The following is a 26,070-nucleotide window of genomic DNA, read 5'->3' on the forward strand; positions in this document are numbered from 1 at the left end:
GTCAAGCATCCAACTTCAGCTCAGGTCATGATCTCGCGGTTCGTGGGTTTGAGCCCCACATTGGGTTCTATGCTGACAGCTCAGAGCCTGGAGCCTGCTTTAGATTCTGTGTCTCCCTCTCTCTCTGCCCCTCCCCTGCTCATGCTGTGTCTCTATCTCTCAACGATAAATAAATGTTAACAAATAAAAAAAAAAAAAAAAAAAAAGATGGGTGAGAAGATCACAATTCAGAGTTGGGGAGAGGTGAAATTCTGCCCATTTTAAGTACCTCAAAAGCACATAAGACCTTTTAAACCATAGATAATAAAGCCTGGACTGCACTGAAGATACCATACTGTGGAAGAGAATGGGCTTAGTCCTGCTGGGCTCAGACCCTTCCTGTGTGACTCTGGGCCAGCAATACGGGACTCTCTGAACCTCGGCCTCATTTTAAAAATGGGGATAAAAGAGGCACCTGGGTGGCTCAGTCAGTTAAGCATCTGACTTTGGCTCAGGTCATGATCTCACGATTGGTGAGTTCGAGCCCCACAGTGGGCTCTGTGCTGACAGCTCAGAGCCTGGAGCCTGCTTCGGATTCTGGGTCTCCCTCTCTCTCTCTGCCCCTCCCCCACTCACGCCCTGTCTCTCTCTCTCTCTGAAATAAATAAACATTAAAAAAAAATTTTTTTTAATGGAGATAAAAACAGTCTCCACCTCTAAGCAGTGCAGGGTGACTCAAAGTGCCCAGAATGTAATAAAACGCTCAGTGGCTGTGCTTTTCATTTATCTTGAACCACCATCCCCTGCAAACCATCCAGCAGAAATCAGAGACATAACCCGGAAAGAATTCTGAATCCAAAGAATGAGGCATCCACCAATTTCCAAATCTCCACAGACCTTTCTCAGGTGAGGAAAAAGTCAGGAAGATTATGAAGTCTTACCACCCCACAGAAAGATGCCCTACTCATCCACTCACTCAACATGTACACATCAGGTTTCCTAATAATCTGATGACTCAAAAGAACAGGCTGGTTTTATTGCATGAAGTGAATATTTACTCTAAGAATGAGTAATAATGTAGTTCAAGGAAACTTAAAAATCATCACATTTTCAAGCCAAGTAAATCAATTTCTAGAAATATACCTTAAGAAAATCACGAGTTGGTGGACACACACTTATGTAACTGGTATGTTATCTGAGCAAAAATTAGAAACAGTACAGATTCCAATAATAGACTAATGATTAAGTCTATTGTATTAAGCAACAATGAAAAAATTGCAGTTTTCAAGAATTTTAATGCCATGGGGAAATGGCCAACATATATAATTAAGTAAAAGAGCATTATACTCCCAAATATGTAATATATTTGTGGAGGAAAAAACCACTTGAAACATCTCACCAAAAAAAATAAAATAAAATGATAAGTGGTTGCTAAGTTAGTCCTCTTTTTGTCCTAACTTTTGTTCAATTATCTACAATCAGCCTACTTTTATGATCAAAGGATATATTATTTTTAGAACCTGACTCCGTTTAAAGACCATCTATGTTCACTGAAAGGCCAGGCACTAAGAGCTGAGAAATGGAGTAGGTTCCAGGATTCTGTCACGGATTCTGTGTCAAACACTGACAGGCAACCCTGCTTTCTCACCCTGATCAGAAATGGACACTACCTCCCAATGCCATGTCACCAACAGAGTCAAAAAACTTAAGTTTACTTATTTTGAGACAAAGAGAGCACACACTTGAGTACTCAAGCCGGAGAGGGACAAAGAGAAAGGGAGACAGAGAATCAGCACAGAGGCCGATGTGGGGCTCGATCCCACAACCCTGGGATCATGACCTGAGCCGAAATCACGAGGTGGACGCTCAACCAACTGAGCCACCCAGGCGCCCCACACAACTTTTCTTTTAACGAAAGAAAGAAAAAGAAAGGGAGGGAGGGAGGGAGGGAGGGAGGGAGGGGAAGGGAGGAAGGAGGGAAGGAAGGAGGGAAGGAAGGAGGGAAGGAAGGAAGGAAGGAAGGAAGGAAGGAAGGAAGGAAGGAAGGAAGGAAGGAAGGAAGGAAGGAAGGAGAAAAGAGAAAAGAGAAAAGAAAAGAAAAGAAAAGAAAAGAGGAAAGAAAAAAGAAAACCAAGGAACGAACAGGTTCCATGACTTGCTCATGGTGTCAACATTCACAGGCTTCAGGACAAGGGCTGAAATGTGTACTGAATATCTGCAGATGTAGGACAGGGGAGAAGGTGCCTCTGAGGACAGAAAGCATGGCATGTGCCCTGGGCTGCTGCTGGGTCCTGAGGCCTCTGTGCATGTCAGGCAGCTGGGAATAAAAGCCAACATAAAGATGACACACTGTGTTCGGTGTTTGGTTTACGTGACACTTCCTGTGGGCAGAGAGAGAAATGCAGAAGTCGCCTACAGAGAGGCAACAGCTAAATCACAGGAGGTGGGGGAGACAGGAGACCCCAAGACAGAAGACTGACAAAGGTCCACAGTTAAGCAGAGGAAGGGGAAAAGAGATTTACCAAAAATGAAAAGTAACAAAACCAGAGATGACTGGTCAGAGGAGAGGCAGAGCTAAAATTCTGCCAGGGACAATTCAAGTATACACAGATACATGCTGCAAATAGAAGTTTGGGGAGTGCCTGGGTGGCTCCGTCAGCTGAGCATCTATCTGACTTTTGATTTCAGCTCAGGTCATGATCCCAGAGTCATGAGATCGAGCCCCACCTCAGGCTCTGTCCTGAGCACAGAGCCTGCTTACAATATTCATTCTCTTTCTCTCTCTCTCTCTCTCTCTCCCCCCACCCGTGTCCTTCCCCCTCCCTCTCTCTCAAAAAAAAAAAAAAAAAAAGTTCCAGTGGGAAATAAGGACTTTTCATATTTAATCATCACCCTGGTACCCACCCTCCAACAAGAGCACTTAGAAGACCACATCTCACGATAAGGAGGCACCTCGCTTTGGTCAGAAAGAAGGAATGCCCTACAGCTGTCTGTGTTTCCAGGCACTCCTGGTTGACCTGCAGCCACAACAAGGAGCCACGGCCCTGGAAAGCCCACTGCCACCACTCGCCAGCAGACCACGGCTTCTCGAGGCTGGGCATTTGGGCGCTTAGGAATATACCTCCTTCCTGCCAATGGTCATTTGTGTTTGTTCCCAAGCCTGTTCGTGTCCCTTTTGCTTACTAATATTATTATATAATTATGTTCACTTCACGCATAACACAAAACAGAGCTGTTTCTATGAAAGCTGAGCTTAATACCTTGAAAAACTAACTTAAGGATTAAATGGCCAATTCAACGTGGATACACAACTGCACTGTATCGGAAAAAGTCGCGTAACAAGGAGAGGATCACATACTTCAAATCCGGCGTACGTGTCCTGTAGGCTCACGAAGGCAAAGCACTTTAGTGCCAGCCTGCCTAACAGGAAGCACCCCACAGAGGAGACTCTTTATCATTACCGCTTACGTTATCACGATCTAAGCAGAGAGAGAGAGAGGAGAGCGATGAAGGCAGCAAAAAAGGAAAGGGGGGGACCCTACAAGTGGGTGCTCTGGGAAGGCTTCTCTGAGGAGGGCACACTGTGTCGAGAATCAGAGAACAGGGAAGGACGAGCATGGAATGTCCACAGCGGGGCCAGGGTGCAAGGGGAGGCCACAATGAGGCCGGCGGCGCAGAGGGCCAAGAGCCAGGTCACGGGGTCCTAGAAGACCCCGCGTTTGATCCAAAGAGCAGTGAGAGGCAAAGGAGCAGCATGGCCCAATGGGGTCTCGAGAACAGACCAGCCGGGCTGCTGAATTAGAAGAGAAGAGCAGAGAAGCCAAGTGGAAGCAGGAGAGGGTTACAGCAGCCCGCGGACAGGACAGCGGTGGCTTCCTCCAGGATGGTGGCAGCCGGGTCGGAGGGGTGGTCAGAGATGCACGTGCACGAAGGGTTAACAGAGCCGGCTGATGGCCAGCAGGACACAGAAAGGGGGTGAACCGTGTGGCATCTATCAAGACAAACGTGTGTAAGGACGGGGGTGGGGCCAGTGTTGGCAGAAGACATGCTAAGCCATGACTGGGAACGGGAGCCTGGGGCGGGAGGGGAGGGAGGAGGAAGGGGTGTCAGAGGCGGGCAGAAATTTGGGAGTCGCCAGCACGTAGCTGGTAGTTAAAGCCTTGGGAGGAGAGTATACGGAGATATGCAGGCCGGGCACACCAACACTTCCAGGAGCAGAGCACCCCTACTGGAGATTGCAATGAGGGCTTATTTGTATTTTTATTTATTTAATGTTTATTTTTGAGATAGAGCGCATGAGCATGAGCAGGGGAGGAGCAGAGGGAGAGAGAGGGGTGACAGAGGATCCAAAGCGGGCTCTGCCCTGACAGCACAGAGCCCGACGTGGGGCTCGAACTCACGGACCACAAGATCGTGACCCGAGCCGAAGTCGGACGCTTACCTGACTGAGCCACCCACGCACCCCCGTGTGGGCTTATTTGTAAAAGCTCTGTCAGTCCATCAGGGTTGACAGTCACTGATGTAGAAGCTCTGAGGAAGAGGGCAACCTGGTAAAAGAGGTTGCAGGGACCTGCCAGAGAGAGTGGTCAGCCCTGCTCCAGGCACCAGGACCTCCAGCTGTGGGCCGGGGCAGACACTGAGGTCCAGCCGACGCTTTGGCCAGCGAGCCCCCACAGATGCCCTGTGTCCTCCTCATGCCCGGCCCCCTGCAGACTCCCACTGGTCCACAGTAAGTTCTGATCAGCAGATAAAGCATAACACGCAGGCTCATACACGCACTCGTTATGACTGGGGCTGCGCGGACACAAGCGAAGGAACACAGTGGACATGGGGGCACGGTATCGACCGTGCGTTCCGTGGGCCCAACCCCAGGTGCCAGCGTGAAGGGCAGGAGGACCCATACGTGACCCCTGGCCCGTGCAGGGCAGGCACCGTGCACGAGCTTTGTGAGGCACTTCGCCACAGGCCTTAGGTTCTCTGGCAATGATCTTTATTTTTAAATTAAACTTTAAAAAATTAAAATGGCACAGGGACCTAGTTGAATACGCAGGTTCCCAGAGCCCACTCTACTTCTCGCACACAGGCAGGGCGAGCAGCTCCGTGCAGGATGCCAGCAGAGGCCTTGAGGACTTCCTGCATTGGCCCAACCTGGTGCAAAGTCCCTGCTTAGGTAACGGAAGAAAATCAATAATCCAGGAGATGTTTCTACTTCCTTAGCCAGAAAACCTCATCCAGAACTCAAGTCAAGTTCACAAAGGATCACAGGAGCATACCAGGGACTCAATAAATACTTGTGGGCTGATTCATCAGCATTACCTTACGGTGAAAGTAAACAATAGAACAGTGTCTTGAAACCCTTATTTGCTTTATAACATTCTCTTCTTAGGGAAAAGATTATTCGGGAAACTCAGAGGTGAAGTGGTCAGAGAATCCTCTACACTTGAGACAGAGAGGGATTTCTTGACCCAATGCTTTTTTTTTTTTTTTAATATTTTTATTTATTTTTGAGACAGAGAGGGACGCAGCATGAGCAGGGGAGGGGAAGAGAGAGGGGGAGACACAGAATCGGAAGCAGGCTCCAGGCTCTGAGCCATCAGCCCAGAGCCCGACGCGGTGCTCGAACTCATGGACCGTGAGATCATGACCTGAGCTGAAGTCGGATGCTCAACCGACTGAGCCACCCAGGCGCCCCGACCCAATGCTTCTTAATCAGAAAGTCATACAGAGCAGCCCCTGGAAATGAGGAGCCAGAGGGAACCATCGCTACCTACCAAGACAGACACCTTCCTGTCTGGTTTCTGCAGTATGTTACGTGACAAGAAAGGTCGACAGCCACACGCACAAGTCATTTCCACTGGAGATGGGGAAGCGTGACCTGTAGACCACAGGACAGAGGCAAAACCACAGGAAGGAGGGAGGAAACCTCCCCCTGAAATTCAGTTACATGCAGCTAAGTTTCACTTAGGACAGTGACCTTCGTTAAAAAAAAGTTCAATTTTGAATCTGTGGGACACACATTTTGTAAACAAATAGCTACTGATATATATTCTCAAACTGAGGGTTTGTTCTTTGTATCACATTTACCAAATGGACTTCTTTTTTCTTTTTTTATTTTCTATAATTTATTTATTGTTGATCATTTACATCCAAGTTAATTAGCACATGTTGCAACAATGATTTCAGGAGTATCAAATGGACTTCATTCTTAAACTACAACTGTTTTCTCGTTTAGCTACTGAGAGAGTAGTTAAGATACGAAGTCCAAACCAGACAACTAGGTTTGAAACTCAGCACCCCACCTTGGTAGCTGTGTGACTCTGGGCGAGTTTCTTAACTTCCCTGTGCCTCAGTGTCCTCATCTGTAGAACAGGGGCAGCAAAACTCTTTCACTCAGAGGTCAGTGTGAGAATTAAATGAGATACATGTAAAGAATTAGAAACAGTGCCTCATACACACTAAGGGCAAAGTTGACTCTTCATTCTTCCTCTTAGACCGTCTAAGCCTAAACATCCCATATTTAGGTATGTCTGCAGACTCATCAGGAGTCAAAAAATCAACCTGCCTATTAAAATCTGTCTGAAAAGGTCATTCTACCACCTGGTAAAGGTAGACACTCAAAGATGTGGACACTTCTTAACAGACCAGGTGAAGGGTGCCTGGTTGAGTCAGTTGGTAGAGCATGTGGCTCACAACCTCCGGGTCGTGAGTTCAAGCCCCACATTTGGCATGGAGCCCGCTAAAATAAAAAAATATAAAATAAAATAAAAAATAAATAAAATAAAAAATAAATAAAATAAAATAAATAAAACAAAATAAAATAATAAAAAAATGAAAAAATGAAAAAATAAAAAAATAGAATAAAGTAAAATAAAATAAAGTAAAATAAAAAATAAAATAAAATAAAATAAAAACAAAGAAACAAACCAGCTGAACACCAGATTCAAAAGGCAAAGCATTGTCTCTAGTCTGGGGGACGGCATGTAAGAAAGGGAGCTGAGTTTTACCTCATCCCCTATTATCAGAACCCCTAGGGTAACCCCTTATCCCCACTCCCACCCACAACAGAGAACCACTGCCCTAACTGATGAGAAAGTAAATCTAAAAGGAAACAGTTGTCATCTTCTTAACACACCTCACCACTGATTTAACACACTGGTGAGTCACAGTACTGTGGCCACCGTATCACCTGGGTTACACGTGTGTAAACAAACAATGAAACCCAAAATGGACACCACGCACCCAGCAGGGCTCCTGATCTGTGCCTTCGACCGACCTCTCAGCCAGCTCGGCAAGGCTCACAGACACCTCAGAAGAAAGATTTGAAAACAGAAGATAAAGTACAAAGGACTACAAAGGAAACCAGCTGTATTATAATGCAGTTTCTAAAACTTGAAAAAAGTCTGTGATACAAGAGCTTCTTTATCAATGTATTAAGTAATAAGATCGAGGGGCACCTGGGTGGCTTAGTTGGTTAAGCCTCTGGACTTGGGTTCAGGTCATGATCTCACGGTTCACGAGTTCACAAGTTTGAGCCCCATGTCGGGCTCTGTGCTGACAGCTCAGAGCCTAGAGCCTGCTTTGGATTCTGACTCCATTTCCCTCTGCCCCTCTCCCACTCACACTCTGTCTGTCTGTCTCTCTCTCTCAAATATAAATAAATAAACGAGCAAACAAATGAATAAAATAACAAGATCTCTCAGCACACCTAATGAACACAATTTCAAAGCGGTGATGAGTAAAAGCGGTATTTCAAAGTATCTGTTTCCACTGTAGCATGACATGAAAATCTTGATTTCTATCAGTGACCAAGTCACAGGTCCTGCTAATACCACTGTGCTTTCTATGTTCACAGTGTAAGGAAATGCTGCATTTCAGTCAGAAGTTAATGAAAAGAAAGATGTAATTTCATTTCCTTACAAGTCCACAGAATCCCCAATTTCCCTCTATAGACCTGAGGTCCCAGGACCTCAGTTTGAAAGTCCTGCTCAAGAGCACGCTGTATTTAAGAGTTAACCTGTGGGGGAGCCTGAATGGCTCAGCGGTTAAGTGTCTTGACTCTTGATTTCGGCTCAGGTCATGATCTCGCAGTCCGTGAGTTTGAGCCCCGCGTCGGGCTCTGTGCTGACGGCTCGGAGCCTGGAGCCTGCTTCGGATTCTGTGTCCCCCTCTCTCTCTGCCCCTCCCCCACTCATGCTCTGTCTCTGTCTCAGAAACAAATAAACATTAAAAAAAATTAAAAACAAAAAACAAGAGTTAACCTCTGATCATTCATTTAACCAACAGTTAGCAACACCTACTTGGCTCTAAGTGCAAGTACCAGAGAAGAAAATACAAAGCAAGACTGGGATGCAACCACCCTCTTAAGAATTTTCAGAATCTCTGCTCAGTGTTTATTTCGCTTCTTCCAATTTTAGTATAACTTGTGTTACCCACTACCAAATCCACCAGGATTTCTTTCTTCTCCCTCTCTCACATATATAACTAAAAGCAGAATGAACATGTGGAAACGGGCCAGCATACTGTTGTGAGGATTTTAGGAGCTGGAGGTCAGTGCTACGGAACAAACACTAGGAGCCCTCCATGCTTCCTCTTCCTCGATCATCAGATCAGCCTTGCCCAAACTGCAGACATTTCACAGGGATGAAGGAGGCAGTTCAAACGGAAGTTCTCCGCAGACAGGTAAGTACTGCCCATGGATGGTTCCCGTGATGCTGCGAAGGTACGCGCTTAATCTGTGCAGGAGAAGGGACCCAGGAGCCTCCCGCGCCACGCGGGGTCCTGCAGAATCACAGGAGGGTCTCGTAAAGAAGAGTAAGGAACACACAGGGATTTTTGAAAGAGTGGCTCTGTGGCGAATCCTACCGCAGAGAAGTCTGAAGGAACCAAATAGAGAACCTGCCAAGGAGGTTACTCCGGACACAGTTTTCCACCCAACCCCACGTCTCTTGTTGTTACAGATACCGTGAGTCAACAAAAGTGACTGGCAAAGAGCTTCCTGTACACAACCAGACATGCTGGAAATTCTAAAGCTCTGACGTGAACACTGGTACAAGTCTTACGTGCTAACTATCTGCCCTGGTGTGGATAATTCTATTTTTATTCCTATCGCAACTGATATCTACAGTGTTCACAGAGACTTGTAGGATTTGCCCTAAGTATAAAACACAGGTCAGTTTAAACAAAATTCCTTTCTCATTAACATCCAATATTGAAAATGTGAAAACAGCCCCAGATACATGCTAAGAAAGAAACCTGAAGTTCCAACTTGTTTATTATAAACGATTTCACAAATTCAAGAACGCTGGAGATCACTCTGTATTGAAAAAATAGTGACAGAAACTTACAGCTGTATCATGAGCTGGTTTTGAACCAAGTTACCACCAAGTAGAAACAGAACTGCTGTACTTTTTATTTCAAAGGTGGCACAATGACACGCAGGTATGTAAAGATGTCACCTTGAAAGTGACGTCACCAATTAGACTGGGCTAAAGTTAACCCGAATTTTCAAAAGTCTGAGGTATCATGACCAAGGAGGGCTGGTCTGTCCTACCCACTTGATAGGGCTACATTGAATTTCTAAAGAGTACAATTATTTCTACAAAGGCACCTCTTGAATGAACACTGGTAACATCATGACCATGAGTTTTTTAAATTATCACATGTTTTCCCAAATCTGCAAAATCAGGTTTCACACCCTTGGCATCACACACTGGGAGAAAAAACAAACAAACAAACAAACAAACCCTAGTATGCTTCTCACCCTACCAGGTGTCAGCTTCTGCAGCCCAAGGCATGACTGGTTTGCTGTGGGAGCAGCAGCATTTTGACTTTCCTGAATAACCAGCCTAGTGGGCTCTCACACAGAAACCATCAGCCTTGGAAAACCAAGCTCGCAGATATGGAGAACAGACTGGTGTTGCCAGGGGCAGGGAGTTGGGGGGTGTTGGGGGGAAGGAGTAGGAGAAATAGGTGAAGGAAGTCAAAAGGCACGTACTTCCCGTTATAAAATAAATAGGTCATGGGGATATAATATACAGCACGGTGGCTATAGTTAATGATACTATATTGCGTATTTACAATTGCTGATAGATCTTGGAAGTTTCCATGAGAAAAAATTTTTTTAACCTTTTATTTCAATTTTTTTTAATTTTTAATGTTTTTTATTTATTTTTGAGAGGGAGAACACGAGTAGGGGAAGGACAGAAAGAGGGGGATAGAGGATCTGAAGCGGGCTCCATGCTGATAACAGCAATCGTGACCTGAGCCGAAGTCAGACGCTCAACTGACTGAGCCACCCAGGCGCCCCATGAGAAAAAAAAAAAAACTTTTTCTGTAACTATGTATGGGGAGAGATGTTAACAAGACCTACTGTGGGGATCGTTTTGCAGCGTATACAAATACTGAATCATGTTGTACACCTGAAATTAATATCATGTTATATGTCAATTATACCTCAATTAAAAAATACAAAATGAATTATCAGCCTTGGTATATGTGTCTTGCTGTGTCATACAAATAATACTAAGCAGCCAAGATGTTCCCAGTACCTTTGGTTTAAATGCAAACTCCTTCTCAGTGAGGGTTTCTAGGTTCTCACATGGTATGTTGATAAGGGGGGAAAATGGGAGCCTTTTCAAATTCTTCTGTACAGTTAAAACTAGCTCACATGAAAATTCATACTTAGTCCCCACCACTCTAAGACTTCTATTCAGAACACTCAAAGTCAAGGCCTTGCATGTAGCTAAATCCTATTGCCACATTTCTTGGCACACTCATCCACGAATGGTAGGCCATAAGACCTGCTAAGCAGTACAAAGTCCCACGTGGGACCACGGCTAACCAGCACAGCCCGTCACGGACCAGACCAAAGGGAACTACTCACGGAAGTACTTCAGCGTCTCTTCAATTTGCTCGGTTGTGAGGTCAATGTTGGCATCTGGAGAAATGAGGGGCGTATGGAGCCAGTCGTCGTGGTCATAACCGTAGATGGTGTCAGCTCTTAACTTATAATGGGGCAGCTGCTCCTCCAGCAGGCTGATGATCTCGACTTCCGGAAGATCGGTGCTGTTGCACACGTCTGGAGGCAAGAAGATGGGAAAGTGAGAGCCCGGACTGGTTTCCGCCTTGCTGCTAAACTCAATGACCTTGTGGCCGCAGCAGGTGTCTTCGGCTACTTACAGCATGGAGAGGCCAGGCGAGGCCACGTTGGGCGTCTTTTTCCTATTTAAATTCCATTCTCAAAATTTAGAACACCCACCTGAAATAGTCACTTTCTTCAAAGAAAGCCACCCACTTCCTTCGAAGTAAAGCCACAACTCCCGTGCTTTCTGGGCTCAGTCATCCTTCCCAACCCTTCCTCCAACCATTCTCTTCCAATCATTCTACGTATAAGCCAAACCAGTTATAATTTCACCAGTATGCCCAACTTCTTCCTGCCACTCTTACCATTCAAGCCACCCCCCACCCCCCGCACGTAGGATTCTGCCTCCATTTAATTCATTCACTCAACTTTATCCACCCATATTTCTTTCCATTCATCCATCCAAATACACTCTGCGTCCCAGAGACATAGGAAATGCAACAGTAAACACAACAGTTATGGTCCTGTGCTTGCAATGCTTGTACTCTTGTGGGGCTTCCAACCAAAGTAACCGGTGTCCCTCCATCAAGGCAGAGCTGGGATACCACCTCTTCCCAGATATGCTGGTGTTCTGAACACCTCAAGCAGAGCTAACCTCTCTCCTCCCTTCTATATTCACACAGCATTTTGTCAGCTCTTCTATTGCTGCCCTTATTAAGCTCTGTCCTCTGGGTAGTTTAGTATTCAACCCATCTCCCTGTGAGATGGCAAATTTCCATCAACAGTTGTTCTCAATCCACCACCCGTACCCCCTCACCCCTCATAGGTCCTGGCCCAGACTGCGCTCAGGGGGTGCGCCATATGGCCTGTGAAGGTGAATCAATCCATATAAAGCACATTAAAGAGACCTTTTAATTAAACTGTTATAAAAAAAAAAAATCAAAGTACCCAGGATAAGCCCAATCTTGGGCAATTTCTCTACCCCTAGGAAGAACGAATTAAATAATTGTTAATGGGGGGACACTGGGGTGGCTCAGTCAGTTAAGCATTGACTCTTGGTTATGGCTCAGGTCATGATCTCATGGTTCATGAGTTTGAGCCCCGCTTCAGGCTCTGTGCTGACAGTGTAGAGCCTGCTTGGGATTCTCTCTCGTGCTCTCTCTCTCTCTCTCTCTCTCTCTCTGCCCCTCCCACAAGCACACACACTCTCTCTCAAAATAAACAAATAACTTTAAAAAATAATAAATGCTAATGGGTGAGTGCTGATTATCTCTCAGCTGATTCTGACATCAGTCATATACTGACTGGGACCCACGATGGTAAATGGCAGGTGTAAGCAGTGGTGGTCTTGTCAACCCATAAATAAACCGAAGCACCTACGGTGCTCATGGCTGGACAAAAGAAGAGAGTTAACTCGGTCTCTTGTTCTAGGAAGGAGCCTTCCAAGAGAAAAACCACTCAAAAGATAAGAATAGAATAAGAGCAATTCTCCAGAAGGTTATTGCACCATGGTCTTGCCTTGCAGTAGTAAACACAGGTGGGGGACTGGGTCAAGGTGGAGGGCAGAGCATAGGATTCAATCTCCCGTCCCCTGTCCCTCTCCGAAGTGCAGGGAGGAGAAGAAAACCCTCTGGAGATCAACGAAACCACACGACAGCAAGGGGAAATAAGGAAGAGGTGCTGACAAGAGATCACAGTTATGAGTCATGCCCGAGGACGTGGAAGGAGGCATCGAAGGAAAGGAGGAAGGTCCGGCCTGAACACACACAGAGGAAATGAGTGGAGCAAACAGTGTGGGTCCCGGGGTGCTGGTCCCGGGGTGCGGCAAGCTTGGGGGCGGGGGGCGGAGGGAGCAGGAAGGGCCCGGGGCAGGGGTTTGCTGGAGACCAAAGCCGGCACAGCAGGGAAGACCGGTCCCTTTGCTCCTCTCCGGGCTGAACCAAGGCAAAGGCAGCGGCGGGGCAGTGGCCATGTGGCCACTCACACTCCAGCAGAGTGTGACATCTGTGCCCAGAAGAATAGCTATGCCAGAGACTTACCTACATTCCTGTGTCCTTCGGGTCTAAGGCCACACAGCAGGGGGGAAAAAAAACACAGAAGCACAGGTAAAGAGAGCGCTCAGTGACCCAGTGTTTCCCTTTGGGCAGGAGCCCACTGAGACCTGTCAGACTCCCTCTACCTCCTACCACCCCACACACCCTCTTCTTGCTCAATTTAATTTGCAAAGCTTCTTTGCAGAGTATTTCGATTCAGGAAGTCAGTGTGGTTTTTCGAGCACCGACGAAAGAGAAGAACATAAATACAAAGTGAAGACATTTAGAATTTTACTTGGAGCTTCTGGGACTGGCAGGTGGGGGTGGGGGTGGGGGTGGGGACAGAATCTGAACATTTGATTTCTCTGCCTAACGTGGGAAATGCCACTGCAAGCGCTCTTGGCATTGCAGCCAGTGAAAACCAGACCGGAGCCGCTCTGCCGCGAACAGAAGTTACCTCCTCCCTGGGGACAGAGCCCACAGCTCAACCTCAAGACAGACGTGTCCTATTTCTTCCCACCTCCCGCCAAGAACAAAACGCCACCAAGAGGCTCAAGATGGGCCCATAATTAAGTGAATATTTCCTTCTCTCACAATCAGGTGAAGAGTAAGTTCCCACAATGCTCGTCTTGAGGACAGGCCTCATGGCTACAAAATGGCAGCCTTGTGAAAAGGGGACGTGGGGTCAAGGAGGGCTGACGCCCAGCTGGTGGCATCTCTCAACTGAACATGGACTGGCTCCACAAAGGACCGTGCCAGCCTATGCCTAGGGAGAGAGGCAGGAGACCAACACATTCCTGAGTGACTCACCCTCACAACAGGTTAGAATCTTCCAGCATCACTGCTTTGGGTGGTGGGGAAGGCAACAATCTTAAACAAAAATCCCTTCTAAGAATAACGTGTCACTTCTGAGCATGTTGGCAGCTGCTCAAACTCTGAGCCTTGACCTGTCCTTCCACATTTCCAGGGCTGAAGGTCAACCTATTTACAATGTGGGTCCTTATGCCCAAGAGACATCATTTTCCTAGAAGCACATGATGGCCGGCGAGATAAAAGTATCAAAAAGCGAGAGTGTGCGAAAACGTCTTTTTAAAAAACTCTGTGAATTTGATTTTGCCATAATGTGACCAGTCATATAAACACGGCAAGTTTTCAGCTGCCTGGACGGCCCAGAGAATCAGAGCATAGGGAAGGATTATAGAGACCATAAGCCCTGGGGACCTCCAGTGGAGGGGATGCCACATTTGCCGCACGGAGAAGACGTACCAAGGCCTGAGGTTGAGTAAACATAGTAAGAGAGCCTCCGAGAATTCCCCAGGAATTCTGCACTGTGGCAGGCCCAAGCCAGCTGCCTTCAGGGCACTCCCTGACCCTCCAAGAAATCTGGGACACACATAATATTGGCTCTGGTTTATAGGTGCAGAAGCTGAGATTCACAGGGGCTATGGAATATCTTGTTGGTCAAGGCCACACAGGTAAGTGGCAGATCCCGTTCGAGAAGCCTCAGCTGTCCGACTGAAAGCCGTGCCCCTCCCTCTGCCCTCTGCAGCCCATCTCCCAGGCAGGCACATGAGAAACGCCGACGATTTCCCAGCATATTCTGATCGGGAAGTTTTTGTTCTAAACAGGGAGACAACTTCGTAAGTATGGTCGGGATGTTCAATTAAACACACTGACAAATTAGGGAGATGTCAGAATGTTCCTTCCAGAGCACGGGAAGCAGAACGGAGAAGTAAAGTAACTTGTCTGCAGGACCACGAAGGATCAGGGGCCTGAGAAGGATGGCCCTGCCCCCTCTCTTGGGGCTTACTGACTCAAGCTCAAGGTGTAAAAGAACACTGTTGGCCAAACCTAGAGGAAAGGACCCCTTTATGCTCCTAACGGTCATCATTTCTCCAAAGCTCCAAGCCACATCAACATTAAAACGTGTTCTCGGATAAGGTATCAGCCTACTGATTGAACTCAGACCCCAACAGGTCCCTGGCTTCTGGCAAGTGTGCAGCAACCACAGCCCAGAACCCACCGAGCCCCAGCATGTAAAACCTTCAAAAGGCCAGGCTCACCCCGGCTGTCAGGGTGGACTGAGCCCTTCGTATCTCTCCACTCTCCAGTTACTACAACAGCTCTATGGTTGCCAGCCACACCTCCCCCGGACCCATCGGTGGAAAGATGTTTTTAAAACGTGGCACCTGATTTCGGCTCAGGTCTCGATCTCACGATTCATGAGTTCAAGCCCCACATGGGGCTTCATGCTGGCAATGTGGAACCTTCTTGGGATTCTCTCTCTCCCTCTCTCTCTCTGCCCCTCCCTCCCCTGCTCATGCTCTCTCTCACTCTCTCTCAAAATAAATAAACTTAAAAAAAGGAAAAAAAAAAAAAAAAACCCTCCCAGCTCCCTATAAAGTACTTCATGATTCAGCCCACACACACCTTCCTAAGAAGCTGTAGGGACAGAGGTTTCCCAAAACCCAATTTCTACCTCTTCCTTTTGGTAATGTAATTCCCAAGGTGTGGCTGGGCACGTGGCTACCCGGCTAAAAACTACATTTCCCATCTCTCCTTGCAGTACGGTATGTCCCTGTGCCTGGTTATCAGGATGCTCACAGAGCTCCCGAGCCTCGCCTTCTCCAGCTGTGGGATGCAGAGAGGGGGCTGGTGCTGAAACCACCTTCAGCCACACAAGTTAAAAGCAACAGCAGGGCAACCCAGGGTGCCTGGGACCACCTGGTGGGGTCCAATCTGCCCCTGGGACTTGTAAGAGGGGAAGAAGGAAATGTCTACCTTGTTGAAGCCACTATTACCTTAGTCTCTATTAAAACGGCCTTCCTCATCAAGTGCAGTCTCTGCTCTTTTCTCCAGTACCCCTTCAGTTAAGCCACACCAACTTCTCAACATTTGCTACGCACGGTTTTTCACAAATCTTGATTTTGACACCAGCTGTCCTAGCTGCCTAGAATGCCCTTCACTGCCCAGCAAACTCCATCTCAAAATACCACTCAAATGTCACCTTGTATTTCAAGCTTTCCTTGACTTCTGTCCCGTGGCTATATATGTAGTACATCGACTATTTCGCTACGATGTTATGAGTGTTTTCTGTAATCCCCTCTTCACTAACTGTAAGCCCCTCAGGAGAAAGAACTGAATTAGCCACCTTTACAGCCAGCTGGGGAAGAGTAAGTGCTCACTGAGCGCTCCATAAATAACGGGGACAAAGGCGAGGAGGAAACACCAACAGGGAGCAGGGCTAGTCTGGCAGCCCCATGTCCCCGGGATGGACCAAGGCCCAGCCTTCGGCACAGGGGAGGTGGAGTCGCGTAGTGCCAAGTGCTGTCAGGCCCCTCCTGGCATCCCCCTAGGTTTCTGTTCAGCACAGAGGTAAGGCCCGCTGGGAGGTGAATGTCCCCTCGATCACGCAGCAAACACCGATTCAATCCAAGGCCCCCTATTCTTACGGCAACACTTTGGGAGCAAACCACAACAGATCTCTTCACCTGTTCGCAGGTAGAACCCTTCAGAGGCCTTCTCCAAGGCGTACGTTTTAGAGTGGGTCCTCCGACCCGAGGTACATTTAGGGCTCTCTGGGAGCTGAGACACGGTGCTGGAGCCTGCGAGGCATCCGGAAATTCTGGGGCTAAAAGTGCAGCTACGTCCACTCGACACCCGACTGGGGCCAGATCCTCCCTCCCACAGAGGGGCTAGAAGAGGCCCCTCTGATACACAGGTGGCACGGCAGTCTTCACGGAACTTGCCAGGCGCCTGAGATAAAGCTTAACATTTTACAGCAGAGGAGGCAGCTCTAAATTAGTGTCTGACGTTTAAAAGTCAGGGAGTCTCATGTAAAGACACAGCTCCCTGGCCTCTCAGAAGAAATCGACGTATCCAGGACCACGCAGTTACATGCTCTGAGCGGTGGCCACCCCCAGATGGGGTGCGGTGGCTCCGTAGGGGTTTCTGGGGCCTCCTGTCTGCAGGCCAGAGCTGGAGGGCTCTGGGCCCAGGAGAGCAGGAAAGTGCACAAATGTAGGGGAGAAGCGTCCTAAACACTCACCCAGGCTCCGGGAGATCCTGGGGCAACAGCAGGGGGAGTAGAAGGAACAAAAGGAGAAAGGGAACCATGCTGGACAAAGAGGAAGGCTTTCCGAGAACAAACTGGCACAGTCAGGGAAGCGGGGGGAAGGGGGAAAGTCAGGGAAGAGACAGATGGTGAAGCACGCCAGCAGCAGGACTGCCCCCTGCTGGAAGGTGCGTGAGGCCCAGGTACAGCAGGAGCACTGTTCCGGGAGCTTGGAGGGGGGGACGCCGGGCCCGGCTCCGTCCCCAACTTCTCCCATCACCCCGGCAAGCCCCATCTTCCTCCGTCGGGAGCTCCATTTCTGTATCCATGGAACAAAGGCGTGGCGTTGCAGAAAAGCTCTATTCCTGCCCGCACGTGTGTGAGCAGCCAGACCAAGAACTGTGTAGAGCACATCCTGCTCCAGCCACGAGGTGCTCGTGGCCCTGGTTATGCTCATTCCTCAACCTGCATTTTTACAGGAGATTTCTTGATTTTTAGAAGTCGGACACTGACTCAGAATTTTGTAAACACCCGGGGCACCCGGGTGGCTCGTCAGTTACGCAACTGACTTCAGCTCAGGTCATGAGCTCACAGTTGGTGAGCTCAGGCTCCGCATCAGGTGAGCTCTACTTCTCTCTCTCTCTCTCTCTCTTCTCCTCCTCCTCCCCCTCCCCCTCCTCCTCTCTTTCTCTCCCCACCCCACCCCCCAATGCCCCTTGTGGGATTCTCTCTCCCTCTCTCTCTCTGCCCCTTGCTCACTTGTACCCTCTGTCTCTCAAAAAATAAAAGTAAAAATTTATAAACACCTGAGGGTCAAATTAAGCATGTGTGTGTTCCTCCTGTTTGTGCTCTGGGGTTTCCCATGATGCCTCAACTCTACGCCTTGGGAGAATGTTCTAGGCTACATTAAAGGTGGCAATCAAAGAAAAGTAAAGGAACCTTAACTCATAAAAACTGGCCCTATTCTACCCATCTGTTTTCTATTCCGCACCCCCTCTCCCCCGCCAACCCCACTCCATTTCTTTACCCACCAAGTTTCCACTTGGCCACAAGGACGGTGGCTGAACAGTGTGACCCCAGGGTTGTGCTTGAGGAAGCAAGCTTCTCACCACCCATTAAGCTTAGCAGTGATGGTAAACCTGCAGCAATGTTTGCAAGACGGCAAGAGACAAGACCCCTCTCCTACTTGGCCACTTGCAAACCACTTGTACAGCCTTGGAAACAATTCATTTTTCTTGAAGTTACTAAGATGAAAGGGTGCAGACTCAAAGACTTACACACACGCCATACTGGTGCCAGAGACACTTGATACTTTGTAACTGGTGTCTTTCTAGAAAATTCCTATTATAGGGTTACACGGTTGAGAGCCTTACCTATGAATCTTCGGGGAACTGTGTTAGGAGTTACGGTCTACACCACAAAAGTTGTGATTTCACAACCTACAAAGGGACCACTGGTCTACAAAGGGACCACCGGAGCTAAAAACCACTGGCTCAACCATCTCATCTAACGGAAGACAAGACTGTACTCAGAGAGGCTGAGGAGGCGCCCAAATGTCACTGAGCAACTAGCAACAGACCCGAGACTGGTACACGGCCGAGCACGTGAGAAGCCTCGGAAAGCGACAGTGCCATCTTGGATGCTGATTTGTGCCCTACGGTTTACACGGCACCCTGCCTGGTAAACAGTAAGCGCTCAATAAACATTTGCGGAATGACCCAAAGCATGTGGACCTATTCCTGAACGTCATCCACCCTCACCAACCAGCAGGCACGGTGAGGATGAAGAACACATTTTACAAATGAGGAAAACCAAGTCTCAGAGGTGATGTGAGGAGCCCAAGTGACTCTGCTCGTAAGGGGCCGAGCTGGACTCCACACCCCAGCCCACTTCCTCCCAACCCTAATTCACACATGGCTCATTCCCAGTCTGGCGGGTCCTGGTGAAGATCCTCTAGGGAAGGAATCTGCAAGCAAGCCTTTCCCTTCCTTCACTGATCTGTGCTGAGGAACCCTCCGGAAAACCGTACCTGGGGGTGACACTACCAACGGGCGGGCTTCTCTACGAGGGGGTCTTCAGGTGGCTCCTGAGGTGCCACCCCAGACCTTGTGTACCAGGAACTGGCTTTTATGTCAAGTACCTCTGACGGGTTCTTGCACACCAACATTTGAGAGTTGGCAGCCTCTGGTGGTTTTCATTAACTAAATTTGTCTTCTTTAAAAACAACACCAGTAAGTAAGGCACGTGGCTCAACATGCAAACAGAACACAAGGGCAAACGGGCTTCTCTGTGGGCTCCGTCCTTCCCACACCTCTGATCTGCGCCTACTTCCACGCAAGAGCGTTTTGACACCCCTCACGAGAACGGGTGTGAGCTCCCAGGGAGCCCGTCCTCAGCCACCCCTTCCCCTTACACAGGGGAAAAGGTGGGGCGGGGGGGGGGGGGGTCTCACGGCTAAGCAGTGGAGGGACCAGACACAAGGCCCTCCTGTCCCCACGCAGCGCCTCGGCTCACATTCTAGCCCCAAAGAGACAGGCACAACCCTTCTTTCTCCTCCTCTTCCGCCTCGCCCCACTAAGGGCCAGCTCCCTCGCTGTGGGCAGCAGAGGGGGTCTCCAGGACAGGCAGGGCCACACAGAGAAACCCCCATGGAATGGGAAAGAAAAGGCCAACAAAACTACAGAAAGAAAAAGCAATGGCTGTGGCCTTAAGTGCCACCAGAAGCAACTCTTTCTAAGAAAAAGGATCAACAATCACATGGGGTCAATTCCACAGAGACTAGGTGTCAGGTTCTGAGCTCTCACATAACCACACACGAACACCAGCTCGGATGATCCCTACCCCAGCAGGAACACTGCGGCAGAGACGGCCGATCCGCCCGATGGCCGTGTCCAAGTAGGGTCTGTGACATGACGCTCAAGTGCAGTCACGTGCAACCGACCCGGCAGTCTGCCCGAACACGCCAGGTTGTGGTGCAACGAGAGAGGGCAAGAGGCAGGGCAAAGTCAAGGAAGGAGCCTGCTACGCAGGCCCCCAAATGGCAAGACCAAATCCAGTTTTTCAGAAATAGTGCCTCCCGTGGGCTTTGTATAGAGACCTGGAAAAGCAGAGGATAGTACGTTACAGGTTGGACTGATTCTAAAAGTAAGACATACAGCTTGAACTGTATGGATATTTTAAAAGGAAAAACTAATGTGTATAAATCCAGCCCAAAGTTAAACCTGCACAAAAAATAGGAAGTGTTACTACCCATTAGGAAACGTTTTAGGAGCGCGTGGGTGGCTCAGTCACTTAAGCAACCGACTCTGGGTTTCAGCGTAGCTCATGATCTCACAGTTTCAGAGGTTCAAGCCCCGCGTTAGGCTCTGCACTGGCAGAGAGAAACCTGCTTGGGATTCTCTCCCTCTCTCCCTCTGCCCCTCCCCAACTTGCACTATGTCCCTTCAAAATAAATAAACTTAAAAAGAAAAGCAATTTGTTTTAGTAAGGGACAAATAGAATAAAAATACTTTCGGTTTTCCGATTTTCTTGATAATTTCTCTTAAAAGTATAGATTGTATCATTATTAAGTTATGGGGGGGGTGGATTTTACATGAAAACAGCCAGTGTCCGTGTGATCATAATTAAAGTGTTCACAGCTGCACAAACAGCGTGACAGCACGTCTGGAGAACCAAAAATTGGTCGTGGCCCTTAAACCAGTACTCTCACATACAGGGTTAAATCTAAGAAAGGAATCCAAAACATCTCAAGTACAAAATATACAAGCATGTTTACAGTGCATCTGATAAAAACATACATAACCATACCCTGATGTTTACAGCATCATTATTGACAACAGTCAAACTGTGGAAACAGCCCAAGTGTCCATCAACTGATATATGGATAAAGAAGATGTGTTTTATAAATACACAACGGAATATCACTCAGCCATCAAAAAGAAAGAAATCTTGCCATTTGCGATGATGTAGATGGAGCTAGAGTATATTATTCTAAGCAAAATAAGAGAAAGATAATCGGAACAAGACAAATACCATATGATTTCACTCATATGCAGAATTTAAGAAACAAAACAGATAAACATATTGGAAGGGGGGAAAAGAGGGGAAGACAAAACATAAGAGACTCTTAACCACAGAGAACAAATTGAGGGTTGATGGAGGGAGGTGAGGGGGGGCTAGATGGGGGATGGGTATTAAGGAAGGCACTTGTGATGAGCACTGGGTATTTTATATATGTGATGAATCACCAAATTCTACTCCTAAAACCAATATTACACTATATGTTACCTAACTAGAATTTAAATAAAAGCTTGAAAAAAAATCACCGTTGCTTGAACAATGACAATAGCTGCTTGGGCCAACTATTTATGAGATCTGAAATTAAAATAATGAAAGCTTCGGGTGCCTGGGTGGCTCAGTCAGTTAAGCGTCTGACTCTTGATTTCAGCTCAGGTCATGATCTCACGGTTTGTGGGTTCGAGCCCTGTGTCAGGCTCTGTGCTGACAGAGTGGAGCCTGCTTGGGATTCTCTCTCCCCACCCCCTCTCTCTGCTTCTCCCCTACTTGTTCTCTATTCCTGTCTCTCTCAAAATAAATAAACATTTAAAAAAGAAAAAGAAAGCTTATCAAATACAAATGGGAGTCATTAAGTACCTGTAAATTATTTCTGCACATTCCTATATGTTAACAGTCACATCTTCAATGCACTTTTTAAAAGATGTTCGTTGAAAAAAAACAAAAAAACAAAAAAAAACCAGATTCTTAAATTCAGGAACAAACTGCCACAGAGGCAGTGGGTGCAGGGATGGATAAAATGGATAAAGGGGATTAACAGTACACTTACCTTGATGAGAAATTTACAGAATTCTTTTTTGTTTGTTTTGGGGGGGGCACAAGTGAGTGAGGGGCAGAGACAGAGAATCCCAGGAGGGGCACAAAGAGAGAGAGAGAGAGAGAGAGAGAGAATATCCCAGGAGGGACAGAGAGAGAGAGGGAGAGAAACAAGGCTCAAGCTCATCCAAAGCAGGGCTCCAGTTCACCTGACGTGGGACTCGAGCTCATGAACCGTGAGATCATGACCTGGGCCGAAGTCAGATGCTTACTGACTGAGCCACTCAGGCGCCCTAGAATTGAATCATTATACTGTACACCTGAAACTAATATAACTCTGAGTTAATTATACTTGAATTAAAAATTTCTTAATTTTAAAAATTAAAAAAAAAAAGTCACTGCATTGCCAAATACAACCTTCGTGTCTAGCGGCATTTAAGTAAATCATACCAACTGAATGAAATATTATAAAGCCACGAATAACAATGATTTGTTCACTTCTGGGGAAGGGTCATCAGGGCAGAAACTGGAATAAAGATCTAGGGGGAACAGTGTTCCAAGCACAGGGAAGAGTAAATATAAAGAAAAACCAGAGGCATCCTGTATGGCCGGGGCCAGGGTAGGGAGAGCCATGCAGGTGAGGGGAGGGAGGCCAGAGCGTCTAGAACGTTTAGGCCATGGCAGGAAGTCTGATCTCACCCTGGCCGCACTGGGAAGCCCCTCCACAAGGGTGCCACAGTCTGACTCAAGGATGAAACAGGTCTCTCTGGCTGCTATGTGGACAGGTTGAAGGGGCTACCCGTTGGGGATAAGCCAAGATGCTACTGCCACAGTCCAGGCAAGAATCGAAGGTGTCTCAGGAATGCTGCAGAGAGAAGCAGCTGGATTCGGGGAACATTCTGAAGGAACAGGTATGGATGAGATCCCTCTGGCTGATGGAAGAGAACGTCACAGGTGGGCCTGCCACCGATTTACAAGGAGCAGGAGGAAGACAACATGGTCTCTAATTCCAAAACCACTTTGAAAAAAATCTCTTTTCCCCCTCCTTTGATTTTGTGTCTCTCCACGAAAGAGATCTTGGAAAATTCATCGGTGATGCTCTCAATATGTCACAGACACGGCTGCATGGTAATAAATTCGGATCCACCTCCTTTTTAAGGGCTACATAGCATCCCATTTTCAATGCGTGACACAATTCAGGGACGAGATTCCCCATTCACAAGCATTTCATAGTTTTGCAATGAAAAAACACTGGAATAAATATCCTTGCCATAGCACCCACCCCAAATTACACTCCCACCAGCAGCGCACATGGGTTCCCTTTTCTCCACATCCTTGCCAAGCCTTACTGTCTCGTCTTTTTGATAGTAGCCATTCTCATAGGTGTGAGGTGATAGCTCATTGTGATTTATTCGCATTTCCCTGATGACTAGTGATGCTGAGCACCTCTTCATGTACCTGTTGGCCATTCGCATTTAGTTCTTAGTAATATCCAACATTTTTTCACAGACATATTGGTCATTTGTAATTTTTTTATGCCTATTTTTGAGAGAGAGAGAGAGCAGAAGCCAGGGAGGGGCAGAGGGAGACAGGGGATCTGAAGCAGACAGATCTATGCTGACCGCAGAGGCCCGAGTCAGCGCTCAAACTCATGAACTGTGAGATCATCACCTGAGCCAAAATCAGACGCTTAACCAACTGAGCCACCCAGGTGCTCCCATTTGTAATTCATTACAGGATGCTCATACATACTTTTTTCTTGCTTATCTCTTCTTTAATACTGATATAGAGAGGAGCCTTATATGAACCCTTTGTCTATCAAATATAGCGCAATCGTTTCCCCAGCTTGTCACTGGTCTTGCAAACCTACTCATGGTTCCTGCTTTTTCCACACAGCCTTGTGTACTGCAACAGGCCTTTCTACCGGGAGCTCACATGCCTGTGTAAGAGGAGGGCACTCTTGTACTGCACAGGCAGGAGCCCTTCCAGCCCTATCTTAAAGAAGTGTAAAATACGCTCTACACCTAGGGCTCCATCCCCAAGGGGGCACACACCAGCCTTGCATGGCTCTCGGCTTGCAGAGGCTGCTCCTCCTCCCGTGCCCACCTTCAGGGGAGCTGCAGGGCTCCGAGCCCCGCCCTCTGCGTGCCTCACAGCCTTTGCCCTGCAACCAGTCGTGTCCTTCGTGCTTTGTACGGTTTAGCGTTCCGGTTACAAAGTCGCAGAACTGTCATTTGGGGCCCGCGATTTTGCAGACCATGCAAGCTTTTCAGGGACAGATACGCTGTATCACAGCAAGAAACCCAGTATAAGGCTTCGCTTTCAAACAGTGAAAATGATCCATTATTTTCTTTACAGTTCTAGCCCCTGCATCTGGCTTAGCATGGCCTTGCCCATCTCAAGATTATTAAAATTCCCAGCAATATTTACCTCCACCACTTTTGCAGCTTCATTCTTGATACTCTATCTTTGAGCCATCTGGATTTTATTGGGTGTGAAAGTTGTGTAGGGATCCGGCTTACGTTTTAGAATGATAACAAACAACAGCAATAACAATGCATTTATTGAGTGCTACCAACGCTACATAAATCCTACCAGGTGAGGGCGCTGTTCCTATGCGGCCAAACCTCATCTTACTGATACAGGTAAGTAGTTCCCTTTAAGTTACTAGGAGGTAAATCTATATTTTTCTAATTCTCCATAGGACAGATAGGATAGCTTATTATACTTCATCTCACCAACCCCCCCCCTTGACTTCTGTTGCTCTAATTTTGGGGGTTCAGATCCAGTTTCCTGTTTTAAAATTATTAACTTTTTGCTTACATCTGCTTTCTGTTTTGCAAAAAACTTTATTCCCTGTATACATATGTATTCCATATATGTACATATATATGTATGCATATGTACATATACGTGTATGTATATGCATATATATACATACATATATATATATATATATGTATGTATATATATTCTTTCTTCCTTTCTTTCTTTTCCAATCTCAATGACAGTGAGATCATGATCTGAGCCAAAATCAAGAGAGGGATGCTCACCAACTGAACCACACAGGCGCCCCTATACCCAATATTTATAGTTAGGCTCTCTAAAGCTCTTAAGGCAGCCAAGCAGCTGCCAGGGTTCAAAGCCCACATCCTCCTACCTGTCCTCTCCTCCCCAAAGTTAGCTTTTACTATGGAATGAAAGTCCATTAACGTTGAGGTTAAATGCTGAGATAAAGAGTCATAAGTCAAATCAGGAAAACTTTATTAACAGAACACAATTTTATAAAATCCTAATGCCTACCATGCCTCCAACCGTTCAATGCAGTCAACTGCTTTATTCATCTAAATTGTTTCCTAGACAGGAAATTCTGCTTATAAGTGAACAATGGTTACTTTTTGAAAGCATGAAGTGAGATCATCTGGATATTAAAAGATTGCAAACTCATCCCCCAAAAAGCATTACAGCCATCCAACAAGAAGCAATCAAACAAAACAGATAAATCAAATAAAACCTGAGCGTGAAACAATTCCATGTTACTCGAACCAGGTTTCAAACTCACACATGTAAATTCAAAGAGCAGAAAATTACACAGGACGACGTCCTGCAAAGCAGAATACAAATGAAGAAATACAAAGGTATAATAAGAATAAAGGACAAGTGTTAAAGCTTCCTCCTCAGGTGATGTATTCTGATGCACAGGTGTCAGGGGCAATGAAAGCGTTTATTGCATGTACACCTGCATAGCATGATGGCCGTTCGAGAAGATCCCTCACTCTGCTCTCCAAGACCAGGACTGAGCCTGTCGGGGCCAAGAAAAAACACAGGCAGCAGAATCCGAGAGGTCACCCTCTGAAAGCTCATTCATTCAGCCACATGGGGGACAGGGATGGGAGTGGATGGTGGGGGGGAAGTGACAGCTAAAGGGTCTGGAGTTTCTTTCTGGGGTGATGAAAACGTTCTAAAATTGATTTGTGGTAATGACTGCACAACCCTGCGAGTAAACCAAAAGCCACCAAATGATATACTTTAAACGGGTAAATTATATCTCAATGAAGTGGTCACACACACACAAATGTAACCACAACACATGT

General features: G+C 47.1%; 1 protein-coding gene across 7 annotated transcripts in view; it reads right to left on the minus strand.

Annotated features, from left to right (window-relative positions):
• The window catches only part of TRAK1 (trafficking kinesin protein 1), a 116,868-nt gene that overhangs the window by 76,324 nt on the left and 14,474 nt on the right, over positions 1–26,070 (minus strand). For 6 of the 7 annotated variants that reach the window (XM_053221603.1, XM_053221597.1, XM_027040782.2 and 3 more), the window contains exon 2: positions 10,862–11,056. Coding sequence is in view for 4 of the 7 variants with exons in the window: in XM_053221597.1 (XP_053077572.1) it covers positions 10,862–11,056 (195 nt within the window). In the remaining 3 variants the exon portion in view is untranslated. Of the gene's footprint in view, positions 1–10,861; positions 11,057–13,098; positions 13,254–26,070 lie in introns of those variants that run through there. The other variant, XM_053221602.1, reaches the window with a different exon arrangement.

The sequence above is a fragment of the Acinonyx jubatus genome, chromosome C2 (assembly GCF_027475565.1).
Source record: "Acinonyx jubatus isolate Ajub_Pintada_27869175 chromosome C2, VMU_Ajub_asm_v1.0, whole genome shotgun sequence".
NCBI lineage: Eukaryota > Metazoa > Chordata > Mammalia > Carnivora > Felidae > Acinonyx > Acinonyx jubatus.